Below are 25,121 nucleotides of genomic sequence, written 5' to 3'. Positions count from 1 at the left end.
TTATTGTTTAAACCTTTTAAAGGAAGAAAAAAAAAAGTCAGCTTGGTACCAAATGCAAATCTGCATTAACATGATAAAAGTCACACAGATGTTTGAGAACATCTCTGCCCCCACAGTAATCATTACTGAACCACTGGGATCTGTACGAAGTACCTATTGAGTCTCTTTTCAGATATTGGAAATGATTCTAACTTGTACCACATCTTACCCCAAATGAGGGCTTTTAAAAGCTACAGCTCAAGTTCAGTTGAGAAAGCAGTGTTCTGGTTAATGCCCTTTAAAAAAAAAAAAAAAAGAGACACAAAAGGAAATACAAGAGAGTGGCTGAAGACAAGAAATTAGCAGAGCGTCTGTGGCTTCAAGCAGTAATAAGCCGCTGTGCACACAGGAATATTCCATGTATCATACATAGATTTAGATATATAAAATGATTACAAAACTAATTTAAAGTACCATCACTTGAATGGGTCGGCTGTACTGTAGCAGATAAACACAGCTCCAGTAACAACAGACACTTGGAAAAACAAAATACTTGAAGTTTCCAGACGGATGAAGAACAGCACAGAGGAGGAGGAGTAATGAATGGAAAGAAGGAGATCTGAGCATCAGCTGATTAAGAACAGAAGTCCCAGATGACGAGTGATAATCTTCAGCATTAGTATAGTCTATCGTTACTTGATAGGAGTTCACATCCAAAACTACTGCTGTGGCTCAAGAGACAAAGTCGTTTTCCACGTTTTATCCTGTTCCATGTTTCATTGGGTGTAGAAGATCAGTAGAGGAAGAATCTATTGCCATGTTATGTTAGGAATCTGTGTTAAAGTAATAAGTGCATGGATGCACAGGTCAGCTCTCACCACACAATCCTCTTATTTCAGACATACACACACACACACACACACATATATATTTACACACACACACACACACACACACACACACACACACACACACACACACGTCGTAGGTGCACTGCAGCATATGCACACACTCTACTGCTCAGTCTGGCTGAAGTCGTAGCAGAAGTTGTAGTTGCTCGGTGGTTTGGGGACGACTGGCGCGCTGTCTGGGATGGGGACGTTCTCCAGATCCAGGAGGCGGAGCTTAATCTCCATAGAGAGGAGGATCTCCAGCTCGCTGCGCATGGATTCGCTGCTCATTTCCCGACCCAGGAGGACGCTCAGTCCGTCCGTCCACAGGCAGAACTGAGAGAGAGAGTTAACCAGTGAATATCTCTTTTTGTGTGTATAGCCTTGATGAGATCAATGTGTGGATGACTCATAGAATCACAACAACTGATTAGCCTACATCTAAGTAAGGCTACAGCCTTACTACAGCCCCTACATCTAAGTAAGGCTATAGCCAGTGGCATGCACAGACCTTTTGAAGGGCAGGGGCGGGGAAAAAAAAACATACAGCGTGTTCTCGCCACTGAAGAGGGCACTTTAGTGCACGTTTTTGCCACCCAAGAGGGCACTATAGCATGGGTTTCCGCCTCCCAAGAGGGCACTTTATCACGTGTTTTTCAACAATTGGGCCACCAGGGGGGGCCACTGGGGTTATAAATTCACTCCATTTGTTCCAAATATGGCAGAATTTGTCTTTTTGAGTCCTCAAAGAAGTCCTGCAGCCGCTTTATATCCCTCCTTTGTATCAGAAACACAACGTGGCCAAAAGTAAAGTGTCTGCATGTTCATGGGTATATGAATTTGGAATACCTTGCACAATATTTTGTGGATAACATTCCAATATGAACTCAGTTTAGGGCATTCCCAGTACCCTGCACTGTCTCCAACACAAACTTTTATTCTCATATTTTTCCTGGTGTGGAGTCTTAAAATATAAATGAGTGAATATCTCATTTATGCTGTGTATTATCATGAATATGCAACATCAGGAAATGTCATGCAGGACTCACGTCAGTTCTAGACGGGGCGATGAAGTTCAGGCTGTATTCTTCTACATCGTACGTGATGCTAAATGCCAGATCCAACACTTCCTATAACAGAGAGACACGCACACATGTAAACACAATGAAACTTCCCATCTGTGGCAGGAAGTTGAACGTGACCATAATCTGAGCAGATGAGGAGCGCTGCTGACCTTGTTCTGTTTGCCTTTGTTCTCCTTCATGTGAGGACAGTCTTTACCCGTCAGCAAGCCTTTAATATCTGCTATTGGAACTAACAAATGAGGATGAACAGAGAAGATGAAGTTAATTTGAGTAAAATAGAAATATATCATAATTTATTATGACATTAAAATACAGATTTTTGGACTTTAACATCAGTCCTCTCTTATCCTGCATTAGTACTGTAGGGGCCACATCTACACACACACGCACACACGCGCACACACGCACACACGCACACACGCACACACGCACACACGCACACACGCACACACGCCCAGTTTTAACTCACTCTTTTCCTGCAGTGTTTCAATTGGTGGATTGTCCATGTCTTCCTCCAAGTCGCCATAGTGAAGCATTTTGTGATTGGGCGACAAGCGGCAGTACCACAGTTTATCTGAAAATAAAAAAGCAGTCAATCACACACCAAAGTTAGCCATAAAAGGCCATGTTTACTGTCTTTAGAAGGTGTGTGTGTGTGTGAATTTTTTATCTCACCCTGTCTGCGTCGGCTGCTTATCTTCCTGAACATGGTTCCCTGACACAGCCTGTTGAGTCTTTGCTGGCGGATCAGCTCGAGCAGCTCTGGCTTCAGGCGCTCTTTGAGTTCACTGGAAAGAAGCACAATAAAAACAAAATGCTTCATCATATTGTTTTTTTATTGTTTGTAACTTGTGGATAGGGTTTTAAAGTAAAGGCAAACCAAAGGGATCGGACCAAACACTGCTGGCCAAGACTTAATCTAACCTGTGTGGTTGATCCTCTAACACACTGATACACTCAGTGTTTAATGACAAACAGTGACATGATAAACAGCAGCACTGCTGCTGACCTGTCAGCTGGTTCCATACGGGTGGAAAATATCTTGAGTTGTCAATACAGCGGCTGATCAGGTTCTGCTACAGACACTGTGTTACTTCACTTTTTCATGTTTTGAAAATCAACTTAAATGACAAGAATCTCAACTCCTAACCTGCTGATTAGGGCCCGAGCACTAACAGTGTGAAGGCCCTATTGATCTGAAGGAATTCTTCTTTATTATTATTCCTTTCCCAAAACAAACACATTTTTACAGTCTAAATGTACTTGAAAAGTAATAAAAAATGTGCACACATGCCGGACCCTGTGAAAATGTTTATATTTTAGCATTTGTGGGAATGGGCGTTGGGGTGGGGGAGCGGGGGCCCGTTCATCGCTGCTTGCAGCTTTAATTCTTTTTTATTCTCTTGGACTGAGGTGCCAAAATAGCTGCTGCAGGAAACTGAAATGGATGGAAACATCTCTAAACTCTGACTCCTGCGTGCATCAATCATCAAGTCTGATCAGTTCTGCGTTGCACAAACATCCACTTTAACCAGTCTCCAGCTCTTATGTGCTTTAGACATTATGTTATTGTTCCCACAAGAGCAGTTTACTTTTTTTTTCTCTACTGAAGAATCATTCTTCTCAGTGATATGAACTTCCTTGTCATGCTTCATATAGACAATGTGACCCTGAGGACTCAGTATGAGACTGTACATATGTATGAGTCTGTAAACATCCAGTCAACTCACAGTACGGGTGGAGCAAGAGTCTCCTCCTGGTGCAGCCGCTCTGTCTGCCGCAGTTTGAGGATCTCGCTGTAGTTCAAAGCATTGACTTTGTTCTTGAAGAGCTCCAGGGAGGTGGGCTTACTGGACAACGTCCTGGTGATCTGCTCCCTCACCACCTGCATCACCTGGAGAGAGAGAGGTTATATACTGTAAGGAGAAATAAGAAACCACTGTTGGGAAGTCATGTTTAGTTTAATTTTGTTGGATTTGTCCACTTCCCCTTGTTTCAGAGCTGCCTGACTGACCCTTCAAAAACAGAACTGTTGTGTAAGAGGTGATGGGAAGGTCCTCCACTCATAACTTAAACACACCATCAGAAGTTGACAGCAGAATTCAAGCCATGCATAAATTCACACAGGGAAGTTTAGGTCTGATTTAAATCAGATCTTTTTCCTCAAGCTCTTTACTTTTTCAAAAATATATTAATTATATTTTTATATACCCAAATAATTCATATCCATTGTTTCAATGGATTGTCAAGCAATGCATTTATTCAATAAAAATAAAACTAAACGTACATTTTCCCCCACTTTTAAATGTATTTTTGGTGGCCATTGTATTGTACATCACATCACATTTAATTAAATCCATGTAATAGAGAATGATGCACATGTGCTTGACAAAATAATCTCAACTCAAAGCTCCTCTTTCTGGCTTTTTATTTCTGAGCTTTCAACCACACCTCAGTCTTCATCAGCAAAAGATGATGAGAGATTATTTAAAGATTATTTGATCGTACTACGTCTCTTAGGTCGAGAATAAACTTCCAGTCTCAGAGGAGAATAATGTTGTTGATCAAAAACAATTCTAAATGTATCTGATATGAAATGAAATAACAGAAATATAGAAAACAGCTGGTATTTAGAGGTTTATATGGATGCCATTTTGGTTGATAATCACCTTTATTCTTCAAAGATCCTCATGAAGAAGCTCTGGCGGTTTACTAATCCAGCACATGTCTCATACATTGATAAAAAGAAACCAAACGCATCTTACCAGCTGTTCAACCTCTCCTCCGCTGTTTCATTCATTTCTCCTTCTAAACCACACCCGTTGGCTCCCATCCATTCATGCATTTTCCCGCCTACTTCTATTAACAGCTAAGTTCAAGAGCCAACTCCCCCCATGCTTCCCACCGTCCAGACCTCCCTCCCCTCCTTTCTTACCCACACAGGGGGTCAGTCAATGATGAGTGCACTCTATATTAACCCAATTAACCACAACATCCAACCAACACCCTCATACCCACCATGGAGCACGATCAATGATGGTTAAGCTGGGCGCTTATTTTATTGAACAATTAAGGTGTCTATCTTTACAAAAGGATGTTAACCCCTGATGAAGCTGGGGCAAAAAAATGGAATTTAAAAAATAAAAACAAATTTTAAAAAGTAAACAAATCCCTCCACATTTCGCTGCTGTTGCCATGACTCAGCGTTTGCTACACTGGTGAGATAGTTTGTGTGCGTTTTCTGCATGACTTGTTAATGTGAGGCTCACACAGAGGGACGGGGTGTGTGTGTGTGTGTGTGTGTGTGTGTGTGTGTGGGGGGGGGGGGGGGTGACCCTGCTTACCCTGAGAGCAAGAGAGCTCAGGGGCAGTTGGTCCAACTGTGAGCAAAATCTATATCTCCTTTCAGTATAAGCGCCTCAGCTGTAAATAATGGAAAATCTATATTAAATAAATCTATAGTGCTCTATAGGCCGAGCCGACTCCAGCACTATTTGTCCTGCTCTCGCCTCTCTGACACACACACACTCTGCTGACCTAGATCATTCCTGTTCACACCCAATTTGACTGATTGTTAACAATCAGTGACTAAAGTGTAATTTGAACCAGTTAGTATACAGCTCTGTCCATTTCAGATACCTCTCTCCACACAGTCCACTATTTATACAAAGTGATTGTGCGCTATGATTAAATATCTGCAGATTGCTCATTTATATACATGATGGAGCAAAAAGCAGAAGTTTTTTAATATGACTGAAGCGTTTACGTCTATCCATCTTGCAGCGGTGAAATCCAGACCGTCATTCTATATTGTGTGAACATGTTAAAGACACAAAACCAGTGGCTAAAGTTTCACACCGTGATGCTTTGCTGAAGCCCCCCGAGCCAAAATAACCTCAGTGTCCAGCAGCTTTCAAGGGACCCAAGCCTCAGACCGCCAATACACACTCTGTTATGTCATCTTAACTCTTCTGTCTTTAATTATGTCTATCATCTACTTTTAACCTCCGAGTATGGATTAACACCTGATGACACATTCACAGAAATCACTGATATCAGCTGCACAATAAACAAACTACTTCATACGCATTTAAACCAAGAAACAGTGTTAAAAAAAAAGAAGTAACAATCTTACCTCCATCTTTCCTCCTTTAGTGCCAACTACTACAACAAATGTTTCAATCCCAAATCTGAATTCTGCCTGTTGTCACGACTCAGAGAAATGAGACGGGGGGGGGGGAAAGTGACGGAGAGGGAGAGAGAGACGGAGATCACCTACATGACAGGAGAGGGTGCAGGCCTGTGGCTGTTTTGTAAACAGACACCCTGATACTCTCACACACATGCACCCCCCCCCCCCACACACACACACACCGCTGCTGTCCAGCCCCTCTGTCATTTCACTGAACTGGCCAATAGGAGCGATGACTGGCAGCTGTCTCTGTTCCCTAAAACCCTGCAGCATGTGCACTAATGCTATATTGGTGTGTCTACATGTGTGTGTGTGCTCCAAGAGGGGGGGTGTATAGATCTAGACAATCTACGCAAACACGTTCATGTGAGTTGGTCAACAGCAGCTTGTAAATATTGGATGGGGGCTTTGAGAGAAAGAGTCACTGACACGCAGCAGCAACAGCGCAAAAACTTCACTTTATTCTCCAAGTAATGAAAACCTAAATTTGAGATATCAACACCACTAGCACCTCTTTTCTTTCTTTCGTTTCTGTACCGCTGTGCTCCCTGCAGTCCGGCCCTCTCATATTGTTTCCAGAGGTTTTACGTTCCCCTCTCTGTTGTTGTGTAATTACTGCTGATGCCCCGGGCGCTTTGTTTTTCCTTGTTTCCTTCTCCCTCTTGTTTCTGCTTGCCCCACCACGCTTCTCTTTGTCCACCTAATGCCCCTTTGTCCTTGCCCCAAAGCACCCTGGGTAGGGGGCCGTGGGCAAAAACAAAAGCCGGTCTGCTGGCCTGGCGCTCGGGACACTGGCCCCGCTCCTGACGGGTCAAAAGGTCACAGTTTTTTTTATTGCCGTCAGGAGAGCACTTTGTCGATGATGGACGCTTGTGTGTGATGTTGAAATGTGAATCAGGACAAAAGCTCTTCCCCTCTCTCTTTCAGGATGCCTCGGTTCTCAATATTTCTCCCAGACTAGACCCTGCTGCTAAAGGCTCAACCTATTACCATGGTACAAATACCACTCTGTGGTTGTAAGGTGACTGTGTGTCCTTAAAGGCAGGCTAGACCTCTGTCTGTGGGGGCAGGTTGGGGGATTAGCATAAGAATGGACCTATCAGCAAGGCACGAATTTACACAAATCCACCATAAAATAGTGTTAAAAACTAATTTGAGCTGATCTATCTGGGTCTGAACAGGTCTTTCAATTATTTTATTTTGTTTATATCTTTTTTTTTAATCTTATGTACTTGTATTATCTGTCTTTATTCTAAAGCACCCTGGAACTTAGTTTTTACAAGGTGCTATGTAAATACAGTTATTATTATGACTTATTTGGAGGAGTTTGCCCTTACAATACATTTTGTTAGTTTAAATTAAGCCTTCATAGTTCATTGAGGTGACTTATCTCTATTTTAAAACCTGTGAAGATCCTTTAACACCATCATGTGCCACTGAGACATTGACAGTCTACAGTGTAGGAGAGTCTGTAATCTGCCTGAGACTGTATGATCTTAAAAAGCCACAAACAATAATCTTTCCACTATTATCACTTTCAGTATCCTTAGGAAACGAGGCTTGTTTTAAAGCAAATTAAATCACCTACCAATGAACACAGTATTCTTCCTGCTGGGTCCTTTGAGGAGAAATGCAGAGGTGGGAAGTAGATGTACTTAAGTAGATGTTCCAGGTATCTGTACCTTACTTGAGTATTTATTTTTCTGACAACGTTTTACTTTTACTCTCTACATTTAAACGCAAATATGTATGATGAAGAATGAAGACATGATGTGCAAATATGTGATAGAAAATCCCCAAAAAACCCATCTTTTTTTCCCTTTTGGTGTGTGCGCTCCGATAAGATGCCACCCTGGGCAAGTACCCATATTAAAATCCACTACTGGAAGCAAAGTCCAATGTGTGCAGGAATATGACAGCAGCAGGAAGACTCCTGGTATACGAACACATGCTGTGTGTTAGGTGGTGCTGGAGCCACAAAATACAGCCTTGGGGTGTATATTTTAAATCTGTGGTCATCCTACCTCATACTTTAGTTGAATCCCTACAGTAAAAAGAAAGCGGGATGAGTTTGAAGCAATGCTTCATTGTCAAATCTTCATGTTGACAAAATAGTTTTATGGTGTCCAGGACTGACTGGTGAAGCAAGCCGTGCTATGCTGTATTATGCAAGGCTAGGCTATTGTACCTTGTCAAAGTCCTCCTGTGTTGCTCTCATCTCCTTCCAGGTCTTGTTTAGCAGCTGAATACAGACACAGAAGAGCTCCTCCATCAGCCGATCCTGACTAAAGAAGATGGGGTGGTAGTCTGACCCTGTCTCTGAGGCTGTTAACAGAGAAGGGGATGGTAAAAAAAAGGGAAAAAAAAGAATCAGTTTTAAAAGACAGTTGCAAAACAAGGCTGTGACAATAGCAGGTTGATGGTCTACTTACGGGGCTCTCCGATACGAAGGATTTCACACAGGATGAGCGTGAGCTGGATGCTGCTTCTGGCAAACGGACACTCGTGTTTGTCTTCCCTACTGCTGTTCTCCAGGACAAACTGAGAGGGGGGAACAAATTGCAAAGACTCAATTTGATTCCAACGATTACATCATATTTGTCATGTTAATAATTTCCTGTCCTTGTGGTCAAACCAGTTATCAAACTTATTATTTATGGACAGATTCTGGATACAGGAATTCAGAAAAAAACCAATACATACATATCAGTGGCACAGAAATATCAGTTTAAACCCTGAACTCTTTGAATAACTGAATAAACACAAGATAAATCACACTCACCCTGCTGTAGGCGTCAGGATAACGTGCGGAGAAATAAAACATGGTGTCCAAAGCTAAAAGACCAGGTGGCGTTCGCACCAAGTCCTGACCGGGGTTACTATTGTTCTGTAAAGACAGGATCAAAAAAACAATATGACTTTTATTATTAGGAATAATATAATGGGAGTTAAAAAACAAATATTAAAGAATAAGTTCTGACAGTGACAGCAGACACTTACAGAGAAGCCCAGTTTCTTGAACTCTTTGGCGCAGAGAGAGCGTCGCCTCTCGTGGCTCAGACTGTTCTCACTTTCTGTCTCAAACGCTGCCTGCCGCAGACTGTGAAGGATGTCTCTCTGTTCCTGGAGTGATAGGAGGAGGAAGACGATGAAAATGTTTACTAGGGAAGTGGATGTTGAGTGGTCTTAAAACTGTTGTTGAACTGTTTATAAAATAAACAAATTATTTGCTATTATTTTACAGTTTTACCATTAAAATGACCTAAGATTGTAGTTCAAGACTGTCGCTAAACTGTTGTTTAGAGTCCTGTATGCAGCTTGGTAGTATAAAGGAAAACACCTGATCAGTTCCACTAAGTGTGAAGTCTTTTGACTTGGAGTAGTTTAAATTTTCAAGGTGCTACAGTTCTGGATTTTCCATCATTAATCAGTGGTACTCCAGTCTAGTTTTCCTCTAGTCATTTCACTTGAATGTTTAAACTGTGTTTATATGTATTTGACACTAGGAGATGGTTTTCACATTCTTCTGCTGAAGAAGCAAACCTCTCTGTGCTCATATTAAACATGAATTTAAAGTGTGTACCTATGAGCAGGATTTGTGACATCACAACTAGTTTGGAGCTAATCATGGTCCTCAGTATATAAATGAACCAAGAGTGTGTCTCCAGAGCACAAACACTGAGAATAGATGTCACAGTGAAGTAGGAGACATCGTGTGTCCACAAGTCAATGAAAAACGAGATGTCTTTAAGGATTTCAACAAGGTAATGGCACTTTTGTTGTGGATTAAACTTATCAGACACAATTTTTTGTTAATATTTTACATGTCCGGAGGGGATCTATAACAATTTGAAAGTGAATCTGAGAACAGTATTTCATAAAGGAGATGTGCACAGCAGTTAGAAACCTAATCATTTGAATTCTTCAAATCTATCAGATAACAGATAACAAAGTTATACAAATATTCTTATTGGTGTCACAGCTCACCTGGCTGTAGCAGTCCAGAGGCGTCCTCATTCGAGGCTCCAGGTGATTCAAGGTAAGTGACTGTAGGACATAGAGGTAGTGGGCCATCTCATCCTGGACTGAACCAGAACTATGGATGATGTTCTGCAACAAAGAGCCAAGAGTGTTTACTCAGTGAGGTATTCTTTCATAATATGACCGCTGAGATAAAGAAAACTGTGTGAAATATGAAGGCAATTTACTTTATAAATGTACTGCCGGAGATTCTTCTTATTCAGGAACGCAAACATATCCTGGCAAAGAGAAAAGAGACACTGAGAGTTATTAGGACGTAATGACACATTTCTGACATGGGGTGGCGATATAGGATCAGATTAGTGGGCTGGACAAGCGTTGGTGAGAGACTTTGGCCTCTGTGACGAAATCATCACTTGCTGGTACATGCGTCTCTAACCCAACCTCGTTTTGGTCAAGACTGATTTGCTGATAAGAAAGGGTGGATTTGTTGACCTACTATAAAAGTGAGGAAGTGTGTGTGTGTGTGTGTGTGTAACAAAGAGCGCATGAGAGAAAGGAGACAGAGGGCTGAATGAAGGAACTGTTTCTGTACAATGAGAGAGGAGCAGGAACAGAACAGAGAGAGAGAGAGAAAGCCTCAACTGTCTACAGGCAGTATGAAATGTAGGGGGGAGTAAGTAACACCAGACAGAGGGAGATAGCTGGGTTTGTAAGAAGTAGTGCCTGCAGGATTCTGACTCATGTGTACCATAATGGTCTGGCTGCTGCAATTCACCACTTTTCACTGAGAGTTGACTGCATACCAATCTAAGCCTGTCTCATTGTAAAGAGTTAAGATGTCTGAAAATGAAAAACATCAGCCGAGTTAAAAGTGTGCAACAGTGCAGATAGCAGCGTCTGGAGGAGCAGACATTGAGGAACTGTGCTCGTGAGTTTGAACAGCTATAAAAGAGAAGAAGAGCAAAGTCTGAAAGTAAGAAACAAACTGCAGCAGCACCTGTCTGTCCAAGTCTCCGGCTGTCTGTAGTAGTGCCATAAGTAGGGCCATTGCTTTAGTCTGGATTTGCTGATTCGTCCTGAAAGAAGAGAGAAGAGTGTGAGACAAAAAAATCTGATGTTCCACAGAAAGGGAAACAGGTTGAGATTTAAAAGGTGTTCTTATTTTAAAGCTTCTGAATCTATTACCAGTGCATGGTGACTGAATGTGAAACTTCAATGTGATTAATGCTAAACAAATGGTACCATCTGTTTTGTATCAGTGGTATTGTCAGCACTAGTGTTTTACATATTACATAGAACTTCCTGTTGAAGACACAATGCTGCCAATAATCACCCCTCACCCCATCACCGCAACAGGGAGTGAGAGTTTGTTTTCTTTTTCCCTTCAGTGAAGACCAGATCAACATTTTCTGAGTGATTTTATTTTTGGAATTGTGCCTTTTATTCCTTTCAGTTTGCCACTGAGAGAAACTCTGGACAGTTGCAGCTAAATCGAATGCAGTGTTGATTTAACCCTTACATGCTGTTCAATGTTACATTTCTTTTAGCTGGACCTCTCCCTAAATGTGACAGTGTACAAAAATGGAAATAAAATGCATCTTTTTTATTTTGTGTGCAGCTGATACACATTTGTATATATGCAAATGTACAAATTTGACCTGTGTTTATTAAAAATATTCAAATATCAGCACTCAAACATGTTGTATTCATTATACTCTATAAAATGTTCTCCTGGACCATAAAATAGTTTTTTCCCATAAATGTGAATTGGTGCAGAGACTTATGAGTTGGAATATGAACAGTATGTAAAGGTTAAAATGTAACGTAAAAGATAAAAATGGCTACTTTGAAGACAAAAAGATTATTCATCTATCAAGTAAATGTAGCTGCAGATGCTTTAAGTATTCAACAAATGTATGATTGGCCTTTAAAGGGGTAGTAAGGGATAATAATCCAATACATTTTTTGTCAAAATCACAGAATCTCTCCTCACTATCCGCTAGCTAAGTGCGCGCTGAAAAAAAGTCTGGTCTCAATACACAGCCTGGCTTTGAGATTCAGAAGATAAATGGCTCGGAGTGAGCCAACACAACAATGCTCCAGCCAATCAGAGACAGGGAGCGTGTCTTCATGCACGTTCACGATCAGACATATGGGGGAGGGGGGGGGGGGGGGGGGGGTTACGTAGTGTACGCAGTCAGAGCGAGAAACGTCTGGCACAAACATAGTGGAGACGGGGAGAGGTGACCAAGAAACATCCAGAGAGGAGAAAGTTAGAAGAACATTTAATATAAAAGAAGAACTTTGACTAGACAAGGACCCGCGGACGCATCAGTGTGGTTTTCTAACGGCGGAGGGACCGACGGAGACCCGGCTGAGGGACAGATGGAGACCCGGCGGAGGAGCAGAGAGTGAAGGCGGACGCTGCTCTGCTGGACAGGTGAGTAACATCAGCACTGCTTCACATAAACTGTTACATTACCTGCTGACATTCAGCTCTCTGTCTAGTTAGTCAGGATATTGTGACGTTAGCTGTAAAGTAACAGAGTTGTTACTACAGCTGTTTGACGCTCTGTACATTAGCTTCGCAGCTAATGTTAGCAGCGTGCTAACGTAACCTACAATGTAGCTGCTGTGTAGTTGCTCGCTGTGTATCTGGTGTTTGTTCACTGCTTTCAAAGTGTTTACAGTTTGAAAACACATATATGTGTTTTGTTAAGATTACTTACACCTGGAGGTGAGCGATAAGCCTCTCCATGGTGACACCCTGTTTGACTTGCAGAAAAAGGCTGTGGCTGCTCAGGACCATGCTCTCCAGAATGTCCAAGGACACCTGCTGAATAGATGCGTCGGTCGCCTTAGCGTTGACAAAGCTGGCGATCTGAAAGGACAGGGAGGAAGAAAGGAAGTGCAGTTTATCACCGGAGAGAACAAAATGTGACAAAACAAAACAGGCTCGTCGGAGAGAAGCGGCTCAACTACCTTCTCGATGAAGACTGATGAGAGGTTTTCCCAAGAAACTATCCCGTGATCCATCAGCTCCATGAAGCCCGTCAGCGTGTGGGTCATGATCACGGCACTCCTGAACAACACAGACGCACACACATATGAAGAAGTGTATATAATAATATGCAAGTGAACTCAATGACACATTAAAACACAAATGCACACATAGATACACACAAGTACAGGCGTATAAATAGTATTCAAGTGACTGCTTTAATAAGTGGAATCCTCTGTTAATGGTTTAAAGAGTAAATATTTATACTAATGCACTCAGCCACATTTCAAATCATGTCATGGAGTACTATTCAGATCTCTGTGCTGTTCCTACGTGCTACAGAAGTACAGTAACTTTGGTCATGGAAACTGCTCAACATTGACCAATTAACAGGCTTTAAAAGTGCAACTCCACTAATTTTACACATCAAAATCTGTTTATATGTTTGTGAAGAGTACAAGTTTGAAAATGAAGACAAAATCAAAAAAAGAAGTGAGGTTATCAGACCTCATCCCACTCCTTATGTCTACTTGAAGCTGTCAGCTTGAAGAACACATTCGAATCGCTGACTGACCTGTTGTTGGTCAAGTTGCATTGTGGGTAATGTAGGCACTAGGTTTTTACAAGAAAGAAGAATATCTAGTACAAAAAAGGATTGTAGCCGCAGATAACGTATTCACGTTTTTTTTAAATGTAATAAGCTGATAAAGTAATAACTTGCCAATAACATGAGAACATTCCTGAACCAACAACGTACAACTTTTTGCCAATAACGTAATAAGTTACGTTACTGGCATTATTATGTTATGTTATTGGCCTGGTAAAAAAAAAAAATCTGTTACAAATATAATAACTGGAGCCGATAACGTAATATACTGATATCACTTTATCTAAGTTTGATTTAGTGGATATAAACTTTCACACTTCCATCGTACTACGTTTTTGACAAAAAGTTATTACGTTACTGGTTCAGGATTTGATTACGTAACTGGCAAGTTATTAAGTCATCGGTTTATTACATTAAAAACGGGGCAAAATGATTACGTTATCATCTGTTATTACGTTATCTGTCGTTATTATGTCATCAGCTGCTACATGGATGTTATTGCTAGTTTTGTTGCATCAATTTTGATTCTTTTTGTTAAACTGTCCATCCTCACAATGTTATTGGAGTGCTACAATGCTACATCAGTGCGCTATTTCATTAACTGAAGAGAGTCAACAAGTACTAACTCATTAGAGTCCTCTACTATCTTGACCAATAAGAGGTGTCCGTCTCTGCTGATGAACTCCTGAGCAAAGGTTACGTCTGTGGAAACGCCTGCCAGCTGCTTCAGCGAATCACATCGCACGCCTGTGTCCAAGCTCTGGATTCCTTTGTACAAGTCTTCTGCACAGCGTCCCTGTGTTTCCCCAGCATCAACAAAAACACACAAAAACAAACATATATGCTCACACAAACAATATTCTTTTTCCAGCTCTTCATATATCATTGATGCTCTTATTTAAAACTCAGCTGCGTTGCAATGGCAGTGACAGATGAGCTGATTTACTCTCCTGTCAGTGCACTCAGCTCACTGTAAGTTTGCTTTATGTGGAATGTACATGAAGGAGTGACGTAGAGAGTTGAAGGGTGGGCACAGAGACGGAGTGAGAGACAGACGGCTGGAGGAATGTGAGAAGAGGGAGGTGAAAGTGGGATGTGGCTGAGAGCCGGGTGGATGCAGACTCACCGGTGCCTTGGTCAGACGCAGAATGCAGCCGTTCTTAATGTCCAGACGATTCTACGGCAAACAAACACACAAACAAACAAACACACACACACACACAAACAGAAAGAGGAAAAAGTATTTTTAAAACTGGTGAGAACAAGTAAACACTGACGTACACTCAGACCATAAGGTAAGTGAAGTGGATAGAAATAGGTTAGCTGCATGCACAGACCACGGGGAACTGAAATATGTGGGATGTGAGTACACCGCTGACCCACACACACATACACACACTTTGAAAAACCTAAAAACTTGAGAAAGCTATGACTCATTACTAGTGACAGTTAGAAATTTCAGGAAGAAAAAAACCCCACACACAAACAAATAAACAAAAACAACCCAACAGACAAACATACTGTGTGCATGTGCATATGCGTGTTGATACAAGTGTGTAAGTTTGTATTTACACAAGCATCTAAATATGCGAGGAGAGAGATAGATTGAGCAGAGACGCCAAGGGCTGCTGTCACGATCTTCCCTGAAACAACATGTTCTTCTATTTCCTCCTGTGTGTTTTATCCTTTAAACTAATACCTGACCGATATATTGGTCAGCTGATATTGGCCTAACACAGATATATCGGCATTGGTGAATATGTTGTCCGATATATATTTTTATTCAAGTTTAGCATAGGTATGTTTTTTTATTCATAGCTAATTATAATTATAAATAAATTTTGTTAAATTGTACTGTATCAATATCCTTTATATGTCTTTGTCAAAAGTGTTTGATAACCAAATTTGAGGGATCATTGCAAAAAAATGTGTATTTATGGTCATATTCTGTACATATAATATTATCGGCCAATATATTGATATGAGAATTTTTCTGCTTCCTAATATCATTATCGGCATCGGCCCCTAAAATCCAGTATCGGTCTGGCTCTACTTTAAACGAAACAAATCTTCACATGGATGTTTTCTGAAGGTTGCTGTTGAAAGCAGGAAATAATCACATTGTTACACTGCATGCAATCAAGCTAATTCTTCCTCACATTCATCAGGAAGTTGCCTTTGAATGGAAACATCTGTGTTTAATGGCAAACTCTCTGACTTCACTTCAAAGTCTGACGTCTGAAATAACAGCACACTTGTGAGCGATCTGACTGCAGTTCATTACGATTTATAGCAATAAATGAAGCATCTTTCTGTGCATTTAATGGCTTTTGCAGCCCTGCCTTCAACAGAGTGGGGGGGCTGCCAGTGACAACCTTTTCAGTAGGTCATTTAATATCAACAAGCTGTTGAAGAGTGTCTTTCCATCTGCTTTTCTCCTTTTCGTTCTCTCTCTCTCTCTGTCCTTTTTCAGTCTGTCTCATTCATTTTTAACAGCATTAATCACATTCTGTATCCTTCTTATGCCAAGTAACTTCAAGTGGTTTCAGTTTCAGGGGGAAACAGACACAAAAGCTGACAGAACTCCCAAAGTGCTGACAAACATAGTGATTCCCTGATTCACTGCTGTGCTTTGACATCTTAAAAAGAGATTTACATCGCTCTCTTAAAACGTAGAAACATCTGAGGATTGACTCAGGTATGTTGCTCAATGTCTTCAAGATGTGCTGGATTGTTTCACAGGCGTGGTTAAATACTTGCATTCATTTCTGTAGAGATGTGACTCACCGATTCAGTGATGTACGTCTGCACTCCATCGGCGTACTGTAGAGCATAGTTGTCGGGACCTGGGAGATTCCAGCTACACACACACAAACACACTCTTGATATAATCCATCATGGTAAAATGAAGCTGAATGATAATTATGTCAAACACGACCACAGAGACACAAAAGCCATCATCAACTTACCCATCGCAGACCTCCTTTATAACAGCAGACAGAGGCTTTTTCTGAACAAAAAAACACAACAAACACCTTATAGTCAGATACGCACACACGCAAATAAAAACACACACCTGTTGCACACATGTGGATCATACCAGCAGGACTTAGACTCTACACTCACAGTATTTTGTCTGTCAGGGAGCTGAACACATGCTACAGTAATGACATGCTGTTATGGGATCACGGCACCACAGCTATTCTCGCTGGCTGCAAACCTTGTTTGCTGAGAAGAGGAAATCCTAGCGTTCCCTGACGCTTTCTGAACAATGTTACACTCGGTGCCCAGATCCCTCTTTGTACACAAATAAAAGCCAGACTACTTCCATGTCTGACTCTCAGCTATCCTGCTATTAGTGGTCGGCCCCGCGGTCAACCAATCAAAATGTCTTCGGGGGTTCTGCGGTAGACCCAGTGCCTGCTCTGTTATTAGTGGCGGCTGAGAAGGTCAACCAATCAGATGTGTTTGGTGAAGATGGATGGACCAATGAGAAGTGTTTGCGAGGCCTGGGAGGATTGGTTGTGATGCACTGGCATTCAAAATAATAACAATAAAAATGACGATATGAGTTTTATTGATAGTGATGGTTTACATTGTGTGGAAGTTTCCAATTATTGAAGTTAACAAAGTCCGATAGTACCTGCTACAATCCTCTCTAGTGATGTACAATATGTGACTGTGATCGTGAGATCCAATCACACCCATGTGTCTTGCGCAAATTAGGACTACTTCCCCAAAGTTTCTGAGAAACGCACAAAAAACTTCCCCACCATGGCATTTAATAGAAAGCCAGTAGCTTTTACTGTAATTGAAATGAATGAGTTTTAATATAGGCTGTTTGGTGTGCAGCAGGGAGAATGAATGACCGAGACAATGTTGAAAAAGATCTTGAAATAGCCGTGTTGGTCTATTCACCAGTCAATAAACCACATTGGTAAGGAAGTGGGGACAGCTACCTGCTCTAGGCAACACACACCACACTCACCAAAAAGTAGTACACAACTAATATTATCTCCTTCTTGTTTCGGTTTCACGTGTGACAATAACTATCTCAGCTTCAGCCCTGACACATTTTGACTCTACATTGTATGTGCTGTGTATTTTGTATGTGTGCTGTGTGTTTTATGCTTAGCACTGTTTGTTGCTGTTTGTTCTGAAAAGACTACAGATGAAAATTAGCTATAAATTAACTACTATAACAGTACACTGTATCATATGGTAGTGTTTATGTTATGTAACAGTGTACATGGTACCAATAAACAAATTACTACTACAACCTTGTACAATATGTACAGTAGGATCCAAAAGTCTGAGACCGCTTTCTCAATTTAAGTGAATGGAAAAATGTGTATGTGTACATATCTAATACCTGATATGTTTCATATCAGCCAACGTCGTGGTTTGATATGTTAGAGCTTCATCTTGAAAAAGAGTGCACATTAGTGTGTGAAAAAAATTTCAAAGGCAGTTAAACAAAAAAACAAAGCGTTCTGCCAAAAATAATTTTACACCAGCCAAAATAATATAATATTGTGTGTTGCCATGGATATAAGTAAAAAAAAAATTGATCTGATTGGTTGACAGTGTTGAGTAACATTACCGCCCTAAATTTAGCCGCTGAGGAGTTCTCAGGTTCTCAGGATCAGCTCTATGAAGCTCCTCCAAATGAAAAAGTCATGTTTAGTTTTATTTAATGTAATATAGAGGCATAAACATGATCTCAGGCAGCAGTCGTTTGGTCACATCACTTTGTAAAGGGGCAGCTTGCTACAAATGTGATCAGCAAACAAACACATTAGAACACACATTACATACATACACATACGTCAACAGGGCCAACTACTGTTTAGCTTCTGTTTGACACTTCTCAGACTGCTATATATATATAGCTACATCGTTATCATTCAAATTTAGAAATAACACAACAGTGAACAGGTTCCGGTGTGTAGTACAGTGATGATTTTCAGAATTTAACACTCTGAGATGTGAAACTCTGTTATAAAGGGTGCTCTTGTAGCTCAGGGATTAAGACGCCAACCATAAACTACAATGTCATCGCTTTAAGATGCTCTTGCTTCATGCACATGTCCGCCCATCCCCTGTGATCTCTGGGATCATGTCCCACTGACAGCAAAAGCAAACCAGAGTGTATGCAAGCTATCCCTTAAAAAGGTTGGCGTTACAGTCATTGTAGCGGTATTTGGGGCTTTTACCAAGACCAGTAAATTAAGCAGCTGGAGAAAGAAGTGCTGCCTGGGAGGCTCAACATAGAAAATCCCCTTGTTGGTTCACAGACAGTGTTGAGCAGCCAGCTGGAGCGAAATCTGACAGCAGGCAGACACCAGAGACTCTCCACGGACGAGTGAGATGCTATCATGACATTTTTATAATTCACCTACCTTTTTCCAGTATTTACAGTTTTAAAAGGGGGGAATATTTGGAATTGTTGAGTGTTGGTCAGTGTGTTGGTCAGTGTGTGTGTTACCTGGTCCAGTTGTATAAGCTGGGGGTAGGCCCCAGGCATCTGGATGGCTATCTTCACTATGTCTTTCTGTTGTGGCATTTTGGCACCTCTTGACTCCACCGCTCTCTTGCTGCTGCTGCTGATGAGAAAAGATAAGTGAAAATAAGTCGCCTCATTACATCACCTTATAGAAAGTGACACACACAAAAAAAAGAGGAAAATCTTTCATGGTGACATCATTGCTTACTAGGGAGGATGTGTATGTGAAACCATCCAACAACAAAACCAGTAAACACTCCCACCCTGCTGCAATTACAGATTGAGTTTGTTTCTGGTGGGTCCAAACTGATGATTAACAGAATACTGATGATAATGAGGACCTAGTCTTCACTTAAACAAGTCCAGTCCTTTCATCAACGACTCATATCAGCCAATCCAACTATCATTTTCAATATGAAGTTATAGAACACTGTGTTCCTCTTTTTACTGTGTATTTATGGTGCATTGACTAAGGTTAACTGCTGCCTGTGCACGTACTATGGATTGTTCCTCTCCCTTTCACACACACATCATACACACACTTCCTCCTCAAGCCTTCACTCGGCATTCCCAGAGGATACAGAAGAAGCTCTTGTTGTGTTTCCAACCCCCCCCCCCCCCTCCCACTCCTTCCTTCTTCGTCCTACTCTCCCCCCCCCCCCCCCCCCCCGACTCTCAGGCACATTGAAACAATACAGCCGGGCCTAAATTCTTCTGTACGTTCTATGAGCTCGCGATGAAAAGAAGAAGAAGAAGAAGTAGAAAAAAAAAAAGGGGTTGAGCTTGTGCCTGCTTGTGTTCAGCTTGTGATTAATAACCCACCCTCCCCTCCCCATCCCCCGGATAGTTCGCATACCATCGCTCCGCTCTTGAAAAGAAAGCCCTCGCACAGTTTATGGCAGGTTTCAAAGCCAACGCTCCTGTCAAAAAAACACCCGGGCCTTTTACCTTCTTCTCACCTCGCTCGCCCGGAGGCAGCATCCTTCCTGATAAAGGACGCCTTCAAAGCAATCATGAAAATCGGGGGTCGACTGAAGCTCCACTCTTGCTGATTTTGATCAACGGGAAGATGTAAACAGGAGCATGACGAGTGTGTTTTGAGATCATTTACATAGACAAGACGATGAAACCCTGAGGTGCTAAAATCTCGCTGGTGTATATCGGTGATTTTGCTGCAAACAGAGATCAACTTAACTCTAACAGTTAGTTTGCAGATTTAATCTTAATGAGTTGGGGGGGGTGGGGGGTGGGGGGGGGGTAGATTTGTTAGAGGGCAGCTTATGAGTCAGCAAATTCAAGGGGCAAACTGTGGGTAATGGCATGTGATGTCTCTGCAACAACAAAGACTGCCTGTGGTTCTTAAGCTGTGTATCTGTCTGAGCTGTATAGTAATGAATGGGAAAGTGATTCCATGTGGCAGCTGAGTGCCAAATGATCGGTTTGGTTGCACTACAAAGAGAGAAAGGAAATGTGTGTGTGTGTGTGTGTGTGTGTGTGTGTGTGTGTATGAACTTTGATTTCTGCTTATCTAATGAATATTTTATAATGTAGTATTTGAAGATTCTAAATAAAGTTTTCAGGTGCTTTAATTGAATCAGGCAATTATGTGATGTTATTGTTGTGCTGCTTTTAATCAATAATGCGGCAGAGCAGGTGAAGTCATTCATTCTTCATTGCACTCGACTTTTCCCAAGTCTAAGAACTTTTTTTGAAAACTGCCTTCAAGCAAAGAAAAAATGCCAACTATTTTCTGGTATTACTATAATTGAAACCCTACATGGTTTTTCTTTTTTTTAATGCTTTGTTTATTGGGTTTTTAAATTGAAAACAAACACAACACATAACATCCACCCATAACAGTCTCAACAACAAGGAAAGAGTTAACCCTTACATTCTGTTCACAGTCACATTTGACCTTTTTTCTCTCAGTTTGACAACTGTAAAAACATCCTACTGTAACCCGCAGGACACAAAATGTATCTTTTTTTCAATTTTTGTACAGCTGATACACATTTTGTATGTACATGTACAAATTTGACCTGCAAAAAACTGTATTTAAAAATATATATCAACAAAAATGTTCTACTGGACCATGATATAGTGATTATTAATGTCTTTTCTCCTTAAATTTATAGAATACACTCTGTCTCCACTCCTACTGCTTTATTATAGATGAATCCAACATTTATTAATGATCAATGGGGAATTTATGAGTGTGAATTATGAGTTAGAACAGTATAAGAGTTAAGAGTGTATCCATATAATTTAGAAATAAGCATATGCAAAATACTCCTAATTAATCATATAAGTACTAAAATATGTACAATAAATACACATGTGTAACCTTAAATGGTTTCTGGTCTCATATTACAATACCACTATTACACGCTAAATGGAAAAAGATGAGAATGTGTCAAACTGAAGACACATAATGACAGAATCAGAAGAGAAGACAAGTGTAAGAAACTAAAACGAGAGACTCACAAGATTTCCACCAGACTGGATTTTCCCTGGGCTGATGACAGAGCACTATTAGTCTCCGTTCATTATGACCTGTTGGTACATGCTTGAAACCTTGGTGTAACGCTCCGTAGCACTGAGCCTTGCCTGACATTCTCACTTCATTACAGCAAAGACGAGTCTATACTTAAGCTAGAGCTCTGAGCTCTCGGCTCGTTTCCTCAACAGCAAAATAACACACACTCAGCAAGATTAGTGTTGTAACCTGTGATCTGACTCATTAGATTTACTTCGTACTGTACATTTAATCACATTAGTGACACGTTTAAAGTATGAGTGTTCAAAGAAGTACGAATAGGCAGACAAATCAGATGTTCGCCTCCAACATCCAAACATTGTTTTGAGATCATTAAATGCTTAGATGTTCCTACAGGTTTCAGTAGTTTAGAAGTGGTAGAATTTCAGGGCAACCCAGCACACTAGATAAGGTTATATCTTTAAGTATGAAAGGTGGCAGTGGTGTTAAGTCTGTTGTAACCTCAGTTAGTGAGAAACAGAAATTATGCTGATCAGTAAAACGAAAGAGGGGAAGTTTTTCACCTCTCTGATCTCAGTCTCCATGGAGGTTAACCACAAACTGAGTGTGTTTGTGCCTGTCTGTGCTTGTGTGTCTGTTAGCTCCCCTCAATGAGGTACATGGAAGGTGAAACTGTTTGCTTTTAGACAGAAGTGAAGTTGAGGTGTTTGTGCTCGACTCTCGATGCAACGATTGAGGTTAACACGGGTTCAATGAAGCTTATCTATTAATAGAATATCCAGTTGGGTTTTTTGAGCTGAAATTACACAAAAGAAATTGTATAAGCAACAGTTTTTATTTTATTGGTCTTTGGAAAGCAAAAGTGTCAAAAATGCACCAGCTCCCCATGTCTTTTCATTAAAATCACATTCCACTCAAATATATGTTTTTCATCTTGTTCCTTCAGCTGTGCAGAATGATGTATGTGCAGACTTTGGCACTAGAAGGCTGTATTTAACACTCATCGGCTAAAAGTGGAAAAGCTTCTCTGTGATCATTTTGCAAATCTGAGTTAAAGGAGCAGATCTATGAGCAGGATTTGTGACATTATAACTCGTTTTGAAGCCATCCTGGTCCAATATTCAACTTGTGTGTGATGTGGGGAATTAAAGCCTGCAGTGCTCATACACTAAGAATGAACTTTACAGTGAAGTAGGAGACGTCTTGTGTCTTCTTCTGAAACTATTTGCATATTTACAGATTTATAGATTCTGGACATTTTAATGTAGGAGAAGGAAGGATTTTAACAAGATCATTTAACTTTTTTAGTGTTTTTTTAAAGGCAAAGTAGAGTATTTTATCTGTCTGGAGAGGACCTTTTGTTAAGACTTGAAGACCCCCCCCCCTCTGTGTGTGTGTGTGTGTGCCTCAGCTGTCTGAAACTCATAACCTGACAGGGTGCCACCCACATACACACAGGTTGTATCTCAAACACAGGACTAAATACAATGAGTTGGACAAACAGCAAAGGGGAAATTGGAGGCTACTGAGATTGAGTGAAATCAGAATGTACTATACTGCACTATAATTTGGACTTTATTATGGTCCTTTTTTAGTTTTTAATTTAAATTTAAATGTTGTTATTGTTGTATCAATTGTGTTTTTCTTGTCATATTCCTATCTATTTGAGCGAATCATTTCTCCCACTGTGGGATCAATAAATGTATCTGTATTTTTATATATATATTTCAAAGTAAAAAAATATATCAGTGTAACATTCAAAAATTGTACAATGTAGTGTAGTATACTGCTGACAATTGTTTTATACACTGGAAACATCACACCACCAAACCGGTTTAACATTCACTTACGGTAAACTAATAAAGGCTCGAAAGAACACCTGAGCTGTTTGTACTTGTATAAAACTTCTACTGCTCTGCCACACTTTATGAAAGAGTCACGGCGGGTGTGTGTGTGTGTGTGTGAGAGAGAGAGAGAGAGAGAGAAATGTGAGAGTCAGCTGCACAGTCTTCTGCGTCCTACCTGGTTAGAAAAGGCGAGTCGAGGCTTTACTGTCCTGCAGGAACCGCCGCAGTCGGAGCGAGAAACATTTGCCGCGGTGTGTTTTCTCCTCCTCAGAAACAAGCAGCTCAGTCCTCAGAAGTGACTTTAACTCAGAGAAACATGTGAGCAGCTCGGTAAAAACAGGAGGCAAACCTTGCAACAAAGTTTTCGGGAATGATAAGTTGACCTAAAAGTTCCGGGTTGGTTAGAGTAACTCAGTCGAGGGTTTGTGTGAAGCTAGCAAGAGTCTACCGAACGTCTTCCGGTACTCAGTTTCAAAATAAAGACAACGTGTTTCACTGTGACCATAAGCTTCAACAAAACTGCCACTATGTATTTATTTTAAGGGTTTAATTATATTCATACACGTCTATGTAAAAGTTAACCTCTATACATTTCAATACATCACTTTTAAGACCTCCAAAAATGATTTCAACTAATCATGATTGATATCATGCTTTTATTTTTAAAGAAATACAATACGCTTTTTGGGAAATGCTGTTGCTGGTTGTATTTAGCTGAACTAATTTTTCCTCCAGATTTCCAAGAAGTGGTAAAGGGGCTATAATTCAAAGTTCCGGGTCGGATACAGCTGGTCACAGCTGCCCCCTGCTGTCCCTCCTGACTGCAGACTGAGTCTTATTGTGCACTTCATACTGTATCATCTGTAGTCTGTCAGTGTCTAGTAATGATTCAAACCTTCAGTCACAAATATGACCCATCTTCATGTTGACCAGTGGAGTTTTAGGAGATAATACACCATAATCTCAGAATTCTACCTGCCGGCTTTACTGGCTCTTTGTAGATTTGCGGATATTATCAAGTTTCTTAACATAGTAACTGTTCAGAGTTCTGGTAAGCAGCTTTCTTTCTTTTGAGACACAATTCAGTATTAAATTCACCATCACATCTCTTGTTACATTATGTTGACTTGTCTTATACAAGCAGATAACTCATAACTTTGTCTATTAACATTACAGACACAAGTTATAAATGACTAATGAATGGCTCATATCAGTACATATTGTTTTCAACTGAATTTACTGTAACAGCATATCAACAGGAAATCCTCACCGACACACACTCTCAATGTGAAAACCAAGACAACCAGACGATACACAAAGAATACCAAAGTGTTTATTTTCATTTCATTTGATGCATCTACAGCTTAGCAATGGTGAGCCTGTTAAAAGCAGTCTGTGGGACTGAGTCTGACACGCCAACACACACACACACACACACACACACATACAGACACGATTCATTCAATCAAGTTCTGTTGAACTCTCCGGCTGCTCTGTTGAAGGATTAGGCGAACTCACAACACTGTCCAAACA

General features: G+C 40.7%; 1 protein-coding gene across 2 annotated transcripts; it reads right to left on the bottom strand.

Annotated features, from left to right (window-relative positions):
• Positions 1-266: 266 nt before the first annotated feature.
• Positions 267-23,976, bottom strand: elmo3 (engulfment and cell motility 3). Of its 2 annotated transcripts, none has more exons than XM_053319341.1 (21): positions 23,764-23,976; positions 19,227-19,338; positions 16,708-16,748; positions 16,526-16,598; positions 14,865-14,915; positions 14,365-14,534; positions 13,113-13,212; positions 12,860-13,011; positions 11,128-11,206; positions 10,355-10,405; positions 10,134-10,256; positions 9,147-9,269; positions 8,929-9,033; positions 8,579-8,687; positions 8,335-8,471; positions 3,685-3,848; positions 2,630-2,742; positions 2,424-2,528; positions 2,104-2,183; positions 1,919-1,999; positions 267-1,205 (listed from the first exon to the last, which is right to left on the bottom strand). In XM_053319341.1, exons 2-21 carry the CDS (start codon positions 19,302-19,304, stop codon positions 993-995), a joined length of 2,148 nt encoding a protein of 715 aa, XP_053175316.1. In that variant the 5' UTR covers positions 19,305-19,338; positions 23,764-23,976; the 3' UTR covers positions 267-992. The 2 variants fall into 2 exon arrangements, with proteins under 2 accessions (XP_053175316.1, XP_053175317.1); XM_053319342.1 differs by having other exon boundaries at positions 19,227-19,335.
• Positions 23,977-25,121: the final 1,145 nt, after the last annotated feature.

The sequence above is a fragment of the Scomber japonicus genome, chromosome 5, assembly GCF_027409825.1.
Source record: "Scomber japonicus isolate fScoJap1 chromosome 5, fScoJap1.pri, whole genome shotgun sequence".
Classification (NCBI taxonomy): Eukaryota; Metazoa; Chordata; class Actinopteri; order Scombriformes; family Scombridae; genus Scomber; species Scomber japonicus.
The sequence above is the reverse complement of the archived record's forward strand: the minus strand, read 5'-3'. Positions and strand labels throughout refer to the sequence as shown.

Coding starts and splice junctions, on each gene's coding strand:
- elmo3 (XM_053319341.1), bottom strand. CDS start 19,304: ATGCCACAACAGAAAGACATAGTGAAGATAGCCATCCAGATGCCTGGG. Junction 14,535..14,864: donor TGCGTCTGACCAAGGCACCG/GTGAGTCTGCAT, acceptor GGGGAAACACAG/GGACGCTGTGCAGAAGACTT. Junction 2,529..2,629: donor AAGCAGCCGACGCAGACAGG/GTGAGATAAAAA, acceptor TTTTATTTTCAG/ATAAACTGTGGTACTGCCGC.